The 16,734-nt window shown below is 42.2% G+C and overlaps 2 protein-coding genes across 5 annotated transcripts in view; both read left to right on the top strand.

Moving 5' to 3' along the window:
• nbeal2 (neurobeachin-like 2) overlaps positions 1-2,097 on the top strand; it is a 36,740-nt gene extending 34,643 nt beyond the window's left edge. For all 4 annotated transcript variants that reach the window (XM_072394373.1, XM_072394371.1, XM_072394370.1 and 1 more), the window contains one exon: positions 12-2,097. In XM_072394373.1, coding sequence (XP_072250474.1) covers positions 12-119 — 108 coding nt within the window. In that variant the 3' untranslated portion in view covers positions 120-2,097. The remainder of the gene's footprint in view (positions 1-11) is intronic.
• Positions 2,098-5,926: 3,829 nt separating this feature from the next.
• Positions 5,927-16,151, top strand: nradd (neurotrophin receptor associated death domain). Its single transcript, XM_072394367.1, has 6 exons — positions 5,927-6,398; positions 11,809-11,941; positions 12,048-12,401; positions 13,373-13,574; positions 13,677-13,819; positions 15,360-16,151. Exons 1-6 carry the CDS (start codon positions 6,360-6,362, stop codon positions 15,671-15,673), a joined length of 1,185 nt encoding a protein of 394 aa, XP_072250468.1. The 5' UTR covers positions 5,927-6,359; the 3' UTR covers positions 15,674-16,151.
• Positions 16,152-16,734: the final 583 nt, after the last annotated feature.

The following is a 16,734-nucleotide window of genomic DNA, read 5'->3' as shown; positions in this document are numbered from 1 at the left end:
CCTCTTCTCAGGTTCGCTCGGGACACATCTCCCGTCGCCTGTGGGGCTCCACACGCCGCATCTCTCAGGTGTCGTCAGGTGAAACTGAATACAATCCCACCGAAAATGCAGGCAAATGAGGCGAGCAATTGTGGAGGAACTCTGAGGACTGTGTTGAATGCAGATATGTGCTCCACCAAATGACTCAATATGGCCTTCCTTTACATACAAGCTGGGGAATTTAACTCCTAAGCTACTGGTCTCTCTGAGAGAGCAAATATACACTGAGCACTTTTAATTCTTAGGTAATTTTATATTTTATTGCATATTTCATTTACAATTGTGCGTTTTTTATGATCAGCATCATTCCAAAGAGTGGCCTTGTTTCATGTGTGGATAGGAGCTTGGGAACTGCGTGCACTCTGAGTCAGACTTCAGAGGAATGACTCACTCTGGTGCACTCTCAGCCTTCAACAGTGCAAAGTAAGGCTGTGAATGGGCTCTACATTTTTGCCTTCTTTGTGGTCAGAGGCACAACTGCGATCCCTGCACTGCTGAATGTCCTAAAGCCATTGACTGGCAATGGCTCCTTTTTTAAAACTCCTGGAAACTTGAAAAACTACAATAAACATTGCTTGAGATTTCGACATTGCAATACCGGTGGACACCACAGGAGGGTTGACTTTGTACAAGGAACATGAGGGCTAAGGGGAACTTATGAACATATGCTGTGTTGTGGGTTTTAGTGGTTGACAGATGCTTATCCTTGCAGCAAAAATGCCACAGTGTAAACCATAGTTTATAAGAGTGCATTCCTTCTGGGCTCTAAGCAATGTAAAACTGTTATGATTAAAGTAAAAACCTGCTTTAATGGTCAAGTATGTGAAATATATTCACTTTTTTGTCATGGTTTTGCTTGGATGCAATGAACCTCAACAAGAGACTCTTCTGTTGCCTTACACACACGGGCCTTTATGAATGCTTCTTTGATAATTTTTGCTCTGCAGCTCACCACAAGACTATATGTATACCATTGTTTTATTTGGTTAGAAAAGTGCCTTTTTTCTCTTGGGCCTTGCATAAACACTGAATTCCAATCATTAATGTCTCTGTAGGATCACTGTATGTCAGGGTTTATCCCTGGTGTCTGATATGAACAGGCCTTACTGCTCCACTGTGACTCAGATGTGGATAATGTTGTTCATGAAATAGCAGTAAACTACTGGCTGCATGGACTACTTGCCTGTACTGGTATCTTACTGCGAAAACATCTGAAGACACGATGACTCTGAAACATCTGAGTAAAAGTCTGTGAGTGAGCTTTATAGGAATTCACTTCCTGCCTGTTTTTTTGTTTTTTTTCTCTTCACTGTGGTTGGAACGAAGTAATGGCTCTGCAGTATCATGATTAGAGAGAGGGACAAAGGGAGCTATGTGGGGGAATACAACACCCGCAACATGCGGCACACACACGCCCAAATAACTTGGTCTTTGTTTGTGACGATCATGTTAAATGCAAACAAACGCAAAGGAAACTACATTTGAATGTTGTTTAGTGATGATTTAAGGCTATTCAGGTTATTGCAGTCCACACTGTATGATGACGATAAAAGTGTGAGCAGCTGAGACGGTCATTAAAAAGAATTGTTTTCATGCAGCTGTTCACAAGCCGATTTACATTCTTGATTCTGTTGTGCAAAGTCACTTTGTGTTCTGCTCTGTTTTGCTCTGACCATTGTGAACACTGTTGTTTGTTTTTGTGTCTTTGCAGTCATTATAGTCGCTATATATACCAACAAAAAGCAGGTTTAGGTCATGCAGTGCATAATGTATTTGATATACTTCATTCCAACATCCTGAACCCACTGAATGCCTTATGTGTAGGCCAGCACTGCCTTGAATTTGGACTTGATCTATTTCTCTTTTAACTGATATTATTTAGCATTTGTGTTCTTCTGGGAATAAGTTGTCAATACAGATGACTTTTCGAAAATCATGCAGCCTGACCTCCTGATTTACAGTTGCCTCCTCTCTCCCTTACATCTGTTTGTGCCTGAAATTTCTTTTTGTTCTTTCTTGAGATTGCCCTGATAAGGCCAATAAATGTGACCAGGCTGTTACGGTCTCTTTTCTGTGAACACTTCAGCCCGTCTCCTGAGGATGGTCACCCATTACTGAAAGCTGAGCTCTTATTTTTTGTGTGTTTGAACCACAGCAGGAAGAAAACTGATCTGCTGTCCCGGTGTAGATCATCCAGCTCCTCCACTGTAATCCCAGCCTCACATGCGTCTGTGATGTTAACCCTAGCAGAGTTGAAAAGGTCACAGCGAGCAGCAGCGCATGTACTTCAGCTGGAGACTTTGATCTCCTGATGGGCCGAACATCCTGTCAGCTTCCCCATAAACACTTCTGTGGGGGTACAATTCAATGGGTTGGGGAGGGGTGGGTTGGGTAGTAAAACTGTTCTGTAGACCTTTGGTCAAATAGAAACACAGAATACTGAATAAGGGAAGAGGAGGAGGAGGGTGAGGAGTCACTCTGATGTGCTCCCACTAACAGTGGAAGGAGGTGTTAACACCTCACTCTCAGTTATTGGCAGTATCTTCGCTCTGAAAACTCCAGACCTGAAGGCAGGCTAAGAGATGGATGTTGTGAAATGCTGCAATTTTAGTGCCGTCCAAGTTGTTCCCGCCAAGAACTGCAACAAAACCTCAAACATGCCTCCGTCAAAGGACCTCGGCTCTCCCTAACCCCTCCTTGTCGTCTGGTCTGGTTCTTTGGCCACAAGATAGTGTTGTTGTTTTTTCTTCTTTAATAGCTATCTTTTTATCACACATGTGACCACAGAGGAACTACACCCTCTGATAAGGAGTCTTTACTGAGGCAACCAACATGATATGGCCAAAGAAAAATAAAGAAATGAAAGGGATTGTTTATTCATCTGATATCTGATGAACTTGAATGTTTACTTCCATACATTGACAGCATTCTCTCTTTTCTCTCTTGCACTTTTAGACTATAAGTGAGCCCTGAACTTTTATCTTAAAGGACTGATGAGATAAGATTACGTCATAATTTTGACTATAAAAATGCAACTTTCAGACTTACTTGAAGTCAGTAATAGTGGGGCATAATATGATTTTTTTTGTTGCTGTTGTTACAACAGACACTTTAGATGATTCATGAAAAGTTTTGAGACAAACAGAGGCTCCGTGGCACAAAAGACAAAAGTCAATCAAAAAAACACAGTTTTATAAAACAGCTGAATGTTTTGTTTCAGGGGTTTGGTGAAATCTTTCTTTTTGTCTTTATTTTGTCATTTAATTGTCGTGTTTTGTTGTAATTAGTTGCCCCCCCCCCCCCCCGCTTGTTTAAGTGTATCTGTCTGTATCTGTCTCTGTGCTTCATCTATTTTTTTTTCTCAACAAAACCCACCAAAAAAAGCAAATGATCATTTTAAAATAAGAAAAACCTTCAATCAACCCAGGGTCTCAGCACAGACTTCCCAACTAACGTTACAAACAAAGGATGAGTTGAATAATGCAAACTACATATATTTAACAAAGAAACTCAGTCTGCAGTGACAAAAAAAAAAAGAAAAGAAAAGTGAGCAGCCACGACCATGTGAGACTTTTCCCAAAATGAAGGCGAGCTCTGGCTCAGTCTTTATCTAATCTTTTCCTTTTTTATCTTAACTATCTTAAAAAGCGGTCTCATCCTCCTTACTGCCTTCAGTCGACCAAGCATGGACTTGGTTGAGTGCATGGTTGGTTGGTCGCATGTGCTATTGGATTTAGCCATCTTCCTGTGTCTCACAATGATCCTGACGCAGATCAACACAAACTATGAGGACAGAAAATTGTCCTTTTGATGCATTTGTTATCTGGCCTAAATCACGTTTACGTTGGAGTGTGGTTATACCTGTGTTTGTTGTGTCTGTGTACTCAATATTGTGTGAACTGCCCTCTCATATCTCACACATGTTTCCTCACACACGTTTTCCTAGATTTCTCTTTAATTTTTTCTTGTTTTGTTTTGTCTCGTAACTTTTTTTTTTTTTTTTTTGGTGTTTTGTCCAAAGTTGTTTTTCACTGCTGGGCCAGTTTAGCTCTGTATTGGGGACACAATTGAATAGGACATTATAAAACCCAGTAATGATTAAAAACTTCCTGGTACAGTGGAGTTAGATGGATGTGCAAATAGACACTTAACTCCAGAAGAAAATACTCCTTATGTGGTAAGGTGGCTGCACTGGGGAAACTCTTTTCTGTTTAAGTGAGAGAAGAGGGGACCTCAGTGCCTCTAATGCAACTCAAAGTTTTACCAGAGCAGGAACATCCTTTCTCTCTCCTCTCAGCAGGCTTTGAAGTGCAAGTAGTATTGTGTCTGAGAGATCATCCCATTTGTTTTCCTCTGAAGTCTCCCGGCCCCCCTGCGATGCACTCACTAGAATTTACAAGGTGTGTAATTTACCCTGCGTTGGTTTTCTAATCTTTTGAATCACTAAGATCAAACATGCACCTCTGCTTTGGAGCGTCTTGTTTGATTCACATGCTCTCTTTTGTTTCAGATAACAGCCGACCGCAGCTGTGTGTAAGAACGCCTGGAGGGCTGTAAAATAATTTAATGTCACAAACCCCCATTTGATAAGGATTTTACCAGGATTCAGACATGCACTATTCATCATGATTTAGAATTCACTATTATTCAGATCAGAGTGTAAATCCTTATTTGGTATCATTTCTCGTTAACTATGGGTTAGAACTCATCATCAAAGTATCCCAGTTCCTCCAAAGTGAAATGCAGTTCAGTCAAGAATTATGCTCTGCTTGACCTCTTAGTGCAACCAATCACAGTGGAGCATATTTCATAGGTTTATAACATGTTCTGCGGTAAAGCGGTACTTCTTGAGAGAGTGGTAACTTTAACAGATGAAAAGATTTTGAGAGGTGTTGAAAATGTGCCATATTTATATGTGCCATTAATGAAAAACAGCATTCTTCATCAGCCAGGATCCAGAGCCTTGTTACAGACTAGATCCTGTTTGCTGTCACATCATTCTTCTCTTTAGACCACTGTAACCTTGTTTTCGTCCATTTTAGGGGTTAGTGATGGTTCATCTTTGGTTTTCCTGGCTGTAAATCCCATTTCGCTCAGTTCAGTCACAAACACTGAGTCCTGTCTCTGTCCATTTTTTAAATTCATTTTGATGTGCATTTTCTATTTTTTTTTTCCCAGGCATATTGCTTTGAGTTTTCTCCTTGGCTGACCTGTCTGTTTCTCCTGTACATCTCTCCTGCTTTGTTTCTACTTGCTCCAAAATGTAGACACAATTTACAACCAACACGGTTATCTATTTATTCTTTACCATGCTGTGTTGAACCCCTTTCTTGGAGGGGTTTTATAATTATTCCCATTGTGTCAAATGACAGCTCTCCTTTTGGAGCCATGTTTCCTGTCAGTCAGCTCTTTAAGACCTGAAAGCACCATAATTTAGTTGCGGATTCATTTGATAACTTACTAACAGACTAACAAACTACAGGGTGATTCCATATAGTTTCTTCCCACTTGATCTGGGGGTAAAAAAAATCCAATAACTGCAACCATTTTATTATCATTTGTCCAGTCTGATTTCTATCGTTACTGTATTTACTGTTTTTTCGACCAATTAAAACCCCTGATTTAATGACGATTCTATTCCAATGTTAATTCATTCAGGACTGAGCACTTTTAACAACAGCTTTGTGATATCTCAAATGTCATGGAGGCTGTAAATTTGAAACATCTGTATTAGTTTAAAACAACAGTCAATAGGCACACATATCCTATTGTTCGGTGGCGGACAGGATCTGAGTCCTTTGCCTTCCAACGCTGAGTCGCAGGGATGCAGCCAATCAGGGAGCTTCTCTGAAAGCTGAGGATGTGGGAGGAGAAAAAAAAGGCCCAGGAGAGCTTGCAGGACTTTTCTGTGCCTCATCTATTACAGGGCTTCAGGGGAGGCAGGAGTCCGTGTGTGTTGCGAGGCGAAACTGAAGGAACTGTTTCTTTTTTTTTTTCTTTTTTTAAGCGTACACAGTGCGAAGGTGTGAGCTGATGCGGCCACTGCACTGTTACCGGGAGAATCAACAGACCACACGCATTTTAAAGCCGCTCCCTCATGCCCTAAAAACACCAGTTTCCAGGACTACAGTCAAAATGCGGAACCAGCACTTTTTATGAGAAGCTGCCGTTTTCAATTAGATTTCGCGCAGTGGACGTGTTGGCTCTTTTTGTGCCGTTGCCGAAGGCTGCAGACTAAGAAAAAAAAGTGCTGTCAATTTTTTTGCAAGACTCAACACGGCGTACCCACGAAATAAGTGAGGATTGTGGAGCCTGAAGACATGAGACCGATTGTCATATCCGCGCTTCTGCTGGTAAAAGTAAGCAACATTTGATTTCTGCTGGAGCCTACCTGCATATGACTCACGCTGCATAGTCGCACCTTGAAACGCGTTCTTCAGTCTGTTTTGATTCTCTGCCACCCAGTTCAGTCTCACTCATTGTCCCCAAAGGAAATCTGCCACACACCACAGGGCTGTGTCACACAGACCATGTTGATGAATGTGCTTGTTGCTGCCTCGTTGCTGTGTAACAGTGGAAATAATAAAAGGAGACATCTGATTGAAACCCACTGGCATTTTATGGTAACGTCTCCGGCGACTAATTACGCTTACAATCCAACTGTTGAAGACCTCTGTGGTTTAAGTTTATTCTTGAAATGTGTGGAGATCCTTTCTTTCATGAACGGCCAAACCCCAAAGTTGGAAGTTGTTTTTCAGTTTTCCACAAAACGCAACACTTTTGGAGACAGTGCCGAGAATGACCAATATGTTTCCCCAAGATTATCCACCACACGGCTGTAAACTGTGTAGGATATCATGATGAAATTATAGTTTGGGTTGCTGTTTGATTGTATATTATAAAGCCGGGATCAGCGTGAAGAAAAAGCCCCTGCCTCAATTATTTGGCTCTGATTTACCTCAAAAGGGCTGTGGGGCTTTTACTCCTGTCTAGACTCGCTGTTCAGTTAAAGCACTTTTGTTAGATCCAAGTATTCGGATAACACTACACCTTTTAAAAAGATTTATATCTCCTTATTGCTTTTAAGGATGTATTGTCAACAAATGTTCCATTTGAAACCCAAGATGTTGCTGCTCATTTGGAAAAGTGAGCATTTGTTCTGCCAAATGAGTCTCTCATTACTGACTGGATGATTTAGTGCAGTGGGTTATTGGATTATATCTTCTATTGTTAACTGTTTCCAAGCATCATAGTTCCCTGTAGTTAACTGTACACATTTCTTGCTCATGGCAGTTCCTGGTGAAAATGTGGCCTAGCAGGCAGTACTGCTGGCATATCCGGAGCAAAGCAATTACCCCCCTCCTCACACACCCCGGACTGTGGTGTTTATGTGTGGGGGTCTAGTTTAATTTATAACCACAGTCACTTTAATTTTTTGTAGAGTTGGCAGGTTTCAAAATCATTTAGCAATACTAATCATTTCATGACACTTTGGTGAGAGTTGTAAATCAGTGGAGTGATGGTTACTGTATTTCTTTGTGGTGTGGTGTCTTGTATGATTAGGATCATAGTTATGGGTGAACTTTCTCCCGGGAAAAGAAGAGAAACCGATGCCCTTTAATTTCTCCCCCAGCGCTCCCTGTATACCCCTGACAGCAATCAGTGCAGGCAGGATGTGCAGCTTAAAGAAGTCCACCTCAGCCCACGCTGTCTCTGCTCAAAAACCCCGGTCAGATTGTGAAGGCTCACGGGTCAGCATCTTCACAGGGGGAGAACATCCTTTTGTGTGTTTATTTTCACGCAGATTAGATTAACTATGGAAACTCTAGCCTTCAAACATGCTCTCACTTCAGATGGGCACAGAAAATGTTTAAAGCTCTGAGAAGGCTTAAGTGAAGTGTGTTTCTGTGTGTGTGTGTGTGATCCGTGATGACTGAGTGACTCCGGCAGCCGTGGAGTTGAGAGGCCCATTGAAAGCAGCGCTCCACGGTGGTCCGTCTGTTCTCACTGGGGAATCCCTTCAGATTGCAGCTTCTTACCTTAATGGAAAAAGCAACTGCAGCTCCCAGCCCTTCAGGCTTTAGGCCCCCTGATACAACAGATAAGAATGAATACTCTGAGGGTCATGACCAGCTAATTAAAGTGTGCTTGAAAATTGAACATAATGAACATAAAGTATTGTAGCAAGACAAGCAAATATAGTAAAAAAGGTCAAAGTTTCGCTGTAAAACTTTAAAAGGGTAAAGTTGAAATAACACCTTACTTTTACATATCATAAAGGATATATCATGAAATTCTGTTGCTCACCCCTGATTGAGTTGCTGTGACTTTATGTGCATGTAAATTAATTCTTAATAGAGCATTTGAATAAAGTTACTTGAATTTCAATAACACAAAAAATTATTTTTGTAGTTTGGTTTATTATAAATGTTTGTGTTTGGTGATTGGTGTGTTTGCTTGGATGTGCTCAAATATGGCGCTGGCATAAAGTTTCATATAACTGAAATCTTTTTTGATTATTAATACAATAGCTGTAAATTTGTTCAACTTAAAAACTTACCAAGTTTAAAAATCGCTATTACAAGAGCGCCCTGGCTAAAAGTAGCTCTGTTAACCTAAGAAATGATCATTCCTTTAATGCAGACCCAAACTCAACACCATCACAAGACAAACCTCATCATCCCAACACCATAAAGCAGATATTTTTCCACCTTGACTTTTGTTTTTCCCAAAGCAGTGCAAAGCTAAAGCACCAGCAACGGCACCAACATAGCCAGGAGCAGCCCACAACTCAGATTGTTCCTCATATTTCTGATCCTGCTCCCAAGCTGCAGGGGAATGCTATAACATGTAGATAACATAGTATGTCTTAGTGAGGGTCCAACACAGAGACCCTGACAAAATGCAAGTGAGTGGCAGTTAGAAAGCGAACCCAAGTGTGAAACAAAAAGAGTAAGCAAAACTAAAACTTGATCAAACTCTGACAAGATGAAGCTGGAAATGAAGCAAATTCTGACTAAACATAGAAAAGGAACACCAGAAAACACACAGCATGGCATCTGTAAAGTATGAACAAAGCACAAGCCGTGGGTTGAACGTTTTTTAACGGTGAGCAGCAGAACTTCATGATGCATCCTGAATTAATAGATGCTTTGAATCATTATGAATTTTGTAGTAGTTAACTATTCGTGAGGTACAGTATCTAACCCCCTATTATTAGACGGTACTGACTCTGTAATTATAGACAGTAATTGATAATTAAGTCAAATTCATATGATTACTTTATGGAGTATAATCATTAACTCTCCAATGTACTACTCTACCAATCAGTATACTGTATTCTAGTAAAAACATTTGTGAACGTAAACCTTCGTCAGCCCTCTATACCACTTAGTTTAGGTATGCAATGTTAGAATTGAGCATATATTATGCCATTACTCTTTCAAATGTTGATACATTTACTATTAATTGACATCTCAATAGTTAAAAAAAAAATCATTTTAGCCCAATGAAATGACAAAAAAAATACATAAATGCATTTTTTTTTAATGCTTTTTATCCATGCAGAGACTAAACGGTTAAAAATGCTGATAATGGGCCCTCACACCCTCATGCCCACATCCAGTGAAAAAGAGATTTATAGCAACCACTTAGATGTCTTTAGGTTGTGCAATGGAGTGACATATCACTTGCTGTTACCAAAATGTGGCATTACATAAATGCCCAGTAAATCACGAGTAGACGTTCTAAGTAATAACATAATAAATAAAAACATAATGAGATGTTTATAGGATGTGATGAAAATCAATAAATAGTTGTCTCTTGAAGCAAACTTCCTTTCCAGGGTGACGTTTTTATATTAAATATTACCATGCAGTCAGGGTAACGCCACTGAACAAAAACTGAAAGGCGTCACAATTTACTGTTGACTTCATATTAGGTTTAAGGTATGACTCCTAAAGACTTTTGGTAGCACTTTAAATGTAACATTTGACAACCAAATTTTACAAATGTTGGTGAAATGTCGTAAAGCATCCAATCAAGACATTTTACCAGTGTCACGTGTCAGTGTCTGGCACTTCTGACCGATGTGCCAAGTTTTTCTCTGATATTTTCCTCACACCAATGAAAATCAAATGGTATCCTTATATAGTGCTATTTCTTGTATATACAGTAGATTTAGTCATTCCTCTCCTGAGTATATCACTGTTCCTGATCATCACTGGTGGAGCATGGATTAAATCATTCTCTGCACATTGGGCCCAACTAGGTGAAATGCCAGGCTTCAGGCGGTTCCTGCTCTCGGTCAAGTTGGCACTCCAGCTGAGCTTCCAGAGCTACACCAGCCCAGACTCGCACCAGGCTCTGTAAAATAACAGAAATCTTAACTGTTGGTGAAAGTAAAACAGAGCCCCTGTCACCAAATATTTATCAAAGCGTAGCTTAAGGGCTAAGAGGTTAGCAAGTGTTAGGAGAAGAGTGTCATCCATGCCATTAAGAGGACATTCAGAATGTGGCCATTAAGAGGACCAACCAGAGTCAGATGCAGGTTACCTTTATGTTACAAGTTGCTACAATCCAGACTGACTCTATGCTGGTTGGTGCCTGCTGGATCCAACAGCTCTGATGCCATAATACGTCTGATCTGGGCTCTGTGGCTGGCATTCAGATATCATCAGGCTCCTCTGTGAAGCAGTGCAGTCATACTGGCTGTTGTTTTTGGAACGAGGCGAGCCGCGTTTCAAAGCCTTTCCTCCTCTGGAATCAGCATGGAACATTTTAGTGTTTTGTGACTGGGGGCATGGCACAGTGTGTGTGTGTGTGTGTGAGTGTGCACGTGGTGTGTGTCTCTGGTGGGCTTTTGTCGGAGGCTCTACAGGTTCACACACGTTTCCAGTGTTTCTTGGCAGACTTCAGAAACAAAGAGAATCATTGGGCTGTTTGGCTGTGACTTTTCTCCTCAGCAGGAGGTTAGTTGTTAGACATCTGTTTGCTCTTGTCAGGCCCCAGGCGGAGAAGGCCAATCTCCCTCAAGTGTGTGCATTTTTAAGATGCCGTTGCACTGAGCCTGGAGAAGGGGTGTTAGTGAAATACTGACCTTAATAGACACACCTGCAGGGCCTGGTGACTTCAAAGACCTGCTCCCACCCAAACGGACACCATCATACTGGGCAGCCTTTGTTAACTGACACCCTCGCCTGGGGCCGGAACTGTCTCCTTTATACCCCCCCCCCCCTCCCTCCACAGACACTGTATTTGCACAGACACTTACAAGCTGTCATTCACACTGGTTTTGGAATGAGTGGAAATGCAGAAAGTTTTCTCGATGTCTTCCTTCGTCCTTTTCGAATAATTTTCCTTCTCTTTGTTTTATTCTTCCTGAACCAAAGCCATCTGATAAAAGTCACCCACCCCTGTCAGACACCAACCCTGTTGCAAAAGCTGCACGGAACATCTGATCTATCTCTCGTGTCATAAGTCAAGCAGGGCTCTCCAGTACCCACTTGCAGATAACGACAATAAAGACTAACAGCACTTAAGAGCGAAAACTGGGGCAGATAAGACAGATTACAGAAAGCTTTCCCCTCGTTGCCTGCGTCTTTGATTGCACGGGGTGGGATGTGTGTTATTTCCTTACCACAAACAGCAGAACCCTCCCCAAAGAAAAACAGATTAGAACAAAATGACTTAAAACAATGTATTAGTGCAGTTCTTTCCTAAAACACACAGAGGTGGTATTTGTTTTACTATGTCCTGTGTTTGCTTTAGGTTACCCTTGGAAATGCCTGTGCCAGCGGTCAGTTCACTGACTCAGGGCAGTGTTGCAGTCTGTGTCCTGCTGGCTACGGTGTGCAGGTAGAGTGTGGGAAGGAGGATACCAAATGTGCACCATGCCCACAGGGTGAGCACTTAAAAGCTTATATTACTGTCTCTCACATGGCAGTGCATCTCATAATTCTCTGTGTTTTTTTGGCAATCGCAGTAACCTGTTGTAACCTGTTTCCCAGGGACGTTTTCCCCATCGGAAGGCCTTGACCGTTGCCTACAATGCGGCAAGTGCCCATCCGGTCTCCCCACAGTGGCCACTTGCTCGGCCACTCACGACACGCAATGTGAATGCGACAGCGGCTTCTTCTTTTTGGGCAGCTACGGCGTATGCGCACCGTGCTCCAAGTGCAGTCATGGTGAGGGGGTTATCCGGGAGTGTGGACATGAGGGAGATACGCTGTGTCAGATCTGTGGCCCAGGAACCTTCTCGGAAGAGCAAGTTAGCACCAAACCCTGCCATACCTGCACTGTGTGCTCTGACAGCGAGGTGGAGATCCGTCCCTGTCTGCCCATCTCTGACACACTCTGCATGGGTGAGTGGTGGCTTCTAATTAGGGGCATGTCTCTTTTTACATTTTCTTTTTTTTTACTAACTTATTTTCAGCAAAACCATTAGAAGGGACAATAAATAGTCTGGTGTTCACATGGGTGGACATGAGTCCCACAGCTGAAACTAGATCCCATCAACTATGCTGTTTGCATCTGTATAAGCAACATATGCTAAAAAGAAATGTAGCACCTACTTCGTCTTACTTTTTGTGCCTTTTCAAAACATCTGTGGTCGTCGTGAATTTGCACTAGAGAGCTAGAGAAAGGTGAAGGATGCGGGAAAGTACTGAAAAACAGACTGTCGGTCTTCCTCTTATAATGGATCTTCTCACTGTGGGAAAAGTAAAAAAAAAAGAGTGGCAGTTTTATTCTTTAAAAATCTGATACAGGCGAGGGCAGCAACAGTAGATAAAAAGATAAAAGAGAGCTGAATGAAGGGAAGATGAGGGGCGAGGGGGCCCGAACATGTGGTCAACACCTGTGCCGAAACCTCACCTCTTTGAGATGAAAAACATGAGTGGTGAATAAAGAGCCAACTTAAGTGCTGTAGTCCCATTGATATGAGCTTGACAGGTCTTTAGCTTAACTGCCCCTGAAGGCCAAGCGAGACTGCTGACTCTGACCACTGGTGAGCTTGCCCCCAAGTGGCTACACTTGCTCCCCAGGAGTGAGGTCATCAAAACACATTGTGAGCCCATATGTCATGGCACTTTAACCCCACGCAGGTCAGCACGGTACCTTGTGGTGTTTGATCCCAAAATAGGCAGACCACAGGAGGGCGAAAGAGGCTGGAAACAGGGGCAATGAAAGGTTTGAAAACCCCAGGGGACCAGGATGGCTGAAGCTATCATTACATCTGGCCCTAATTTATGGTGTCCAAATGTGCTCTTATGTGCACATGTGCAGATGCAATGACGCTCCTCCCCAACACGTCTCTTTTCTTTAATCCCAATAGATAGGAAACTGCACATTCTGGCCGATGATGCTCCTCGCTTGCCAGGCCTTGAGGAAGTAGCGGAGCACGCGGAGGTCAGTCCTTCACCAGATTCTGCCGAGTTCACCCCACAAGATGATGGTGGCAACAACAACATCCTCGCCTATGTCTCTGTCCTGGCAGCAGTAGTGCTGGGCTTGATCATTTATGTGGCCTATAAATGGTGAGTTTTCACAGAGTCACATTTCTCAAATAACGAATGTGTGATAGGACCAGGAAATAGTTAATTACGGGTAGTTTAACTGCATTCCTCTGCTTTTCTCAGCTGGAGGTCGTGCAAACAGAAGAAGGCTCTTTCTAAGGCACGTGCAGCTGAGTTGGGAACATCTCCAGAAGGAGAAAAGCTCCAAAGTGACAGCGGTGTTTTTCTGGACTCCTACAGCCTGCAGGACAACCAGCCCAGCAAAGGTGAGGTAGACACAGCCCTTTGAAACTACAGATTTCTGAAGCCTCGTGAGACATTTTAGCAAGCGTCCATAAAGATCTATCCCTTACATACACTTACATGCCTCCATTTCTAGCTGATTAAGTGTATTGAAGATAGAAAAAAACCCACAAAACTGCAGCTACTTCTTAGCTTATACTTACACCATTACCTCACTATTAGTAACTAATTTGTTAAAGAAAGTTTAAAGACCAACAAAAATCCCACAAAGATTTCCAATGGGTGGACGGTTGAGGACATTTCAGGGACAATTACTGAGCCAGTCTGTTGTTGATTTGGATGTACACTTGGGATGATTTATTTGGAAGAAAGTCCGACGATCACCAAGCACAGTTTTCTTCAAAGTGGCCTGGTGTCTCAAAGAATCTGAGTTATGCCACGTTTTCAGCTGTTGTGAAATGTGTGACTCTGTATGGCTCTATCAGCTGCTCCACCTGGAGTTTTGAAATAATGCAAGCATGCAACTTTTTAAAACCCCTTGTCTTTTTGAGGTCGTAAGCAGCTCGAGCTCCTCTATCTCTGCCGCATTAGATACAAAAAACCCCCCAATGATATCAGATAGGTGCTTATGATTATGACGTGGCTATAAGGCTTCCCGCCAAAAAAAGTCAAGCTACTACTACGGGAACTTTCCCCTAGCCAGCTTGCGACTGACAGTCAATGTCAATTATGAATGAAGAAATACAGCGAAACAAAAGGCAGTTAAGAGGAAAACACTGATATTAGATAAACTTTATCATGAGTATTTTGCCCCCAATGAAATGTTAAGCTGTTACTGCTGTTACAGAGGACAAAGTTGACACAATCTCCTGTGGTCTTAATAAAATATCTGGGAAATGCTTTGGTCAAAATGCCACAGAGATAAAGTACAGCTACTCCACCCCTCTTTTCCATGGGGCGTGCCTCTTCTGAGTTTGATCGCGCAGCTTTGATTGTGCTTCCATTGACACGTAACACAAATTACACTCAGTAACTCTTGAAGCTGGTTATTACCGTTGTGGAAACGCATACGATGTCTAGCATGAGCACACAAACGAGCACAAACTGACAAAACCTTTCAAATCTCCGATATTTGCAGACGCAAGCTGCCCCCTATCAAATTGACAGCGTTGTTTAATGTTTGAGAGTTGTGTCGGTACTCACCCAAAATAGATGCTTTCAGGAAAAAGGTGATCATTTTCGCCCTAAAACTTTCACTTTAAGACAGGTGGATGATCCAGTGGCGACACAGGCAAAGCAGGCTGGTGAAGAAACAAAATAATATGAATGAAAACAAACTAATGAACAGAGGCTAATGCAGACCAAAGGCAGGCTACGTAACAAATCCAATTGAACTAAAACCCAATGTAGCTGGATGGGCTGTCGAGGTGAAGAGGGAAAGACGAGGTTATAAAAACAAGAACGGGCAATTTAACCCCGTTACCGATAATACTGTTTTGGTTAGTTGTTGTTTTCGTCTGGATCTGACCAAGCAGTGAGCTCATTTTGTTTGTGTTTTCACAGGTACGAGGAGAGACAGCAAGCAGGACAATCGTCTGTACACCAACCTGCCCCCCCACAGACAGGAAGAGGTGGAGAGCGTCCTGCAAGAAGGAAGCGGCCGGGGATGGAGGCACCTCGGCGCGGCGCTGGGCTATGAGCCCGAACAGCTGGACCTGTTTGGGCGAGGAGAAGCCCCGGCCCACACGCTCCTCTCTAACTGGGCCCAGAAAGAAGGCTCCACTCTGGGACTGCTGTGCTCAGCACTGGCCCGCATTGACAGGCCCGACGTGGTAACAGCTCTGAACGGCCCCTCCCAAGGAGTTTCTGTGGTCTGAGTATTTGTCAGTCCGATGTGTGACACTCACAAACTCAAGTGAAGAACTTTGACATGAGAAGAGAGGCACTCCGATTACAACTCTTCCGTCACTGCTGGAAGCTGCCGCTGATGGTTTTTTTTTTCTTCTTCTTCTTTATGTTTTGTTTGAAATGACTCGGTTTTGATTTTAAGTGGATCTGACAGTATGAAAGAAGTTCCTGCCGTGTGTGGCCACAGATCAAATCATCTGTCACTGCAGGAAGTTAATCGACTGAATGGGGGGAACAACCAAGTCATCTGGAACAGGGAAGAATGACCCTCACATATACCACAGTAACTACATTTATAAAGTTTATATGAACAGAAATACTGTAAATATTCAGTTATGTGCTGGAAGCAAAACTACGTGTTGCAAATGTTGCATGACTATTAATCACAAAATAGCTGTTTACATGTTGTTTGGACAGAAATCAAATCTACCCACCCCTCCAGTCTAAGCAAAAAAAACACCCTGCTTCCGTCATACTTCTAGTGTGGTTTGCCTTTTTTTTTTTTATGAATCACATCTTAAACGACCACTTTGGTATGGCAGCTGGTTTTGGCCAAAAAGATATAGTTTCCTCCAGTTAAGCTGCAGTCCATCATGACGCAGGGTTGTGGGATCATTTCTATGCTCGTGTGTTCACTGAGAGCAAAAAAAACCCCCCAAAACAACAAGAAAACTTGTCTGAAGTTGCTTCAGTCGGCACTGAAGGTTTAACCTTCTTAGCTGTCCCAATTATGCTTTTTTTTTATAAGAAAATTTGATCTAATGCTTCCTAGATTGTTTTTAAAATGTATAGCCTTGTTGTCTATGTGTGTTTTTGTATGTTTTTTATTCGCTGACACTCAGTAACTCATTTCTTAGCTCTTCCCAATAATCATCCTTTGATTGTAGATTAGAATACAAATATACTGTTTACATGAATGATTCCTGTCCAACTTGACTGTCTACTGTCTTGCTTTTGTATTTATTTCGTCTCCATTTCAAGTCTGAAAGTAAATAAAACCAAAGTACAAAGGCAGCCAAGTACATTTACA

Source organism: Leuresthes tenuis, unplaced genomic scaffold (genome assembly GCF_036924035.1).
Source record: "Leuresthes tenuis unplaced genomic scaffold, fLeuTen1.0.hap1 SCAF_10, whole genome shotgun sequence".
Taxonomy (NCBI): domain Eukaryota; kingdom Metazoa; phylum Chordata; class Actinopteri; order Atheriniformes; family Atherinopsidae; genus Leuresthes; species Leuresthes tenuis.
Note: the sequence above shows the minus strand (reverse complement) of the source record. Positions and strands in the feature narration are given on the sequence as shown.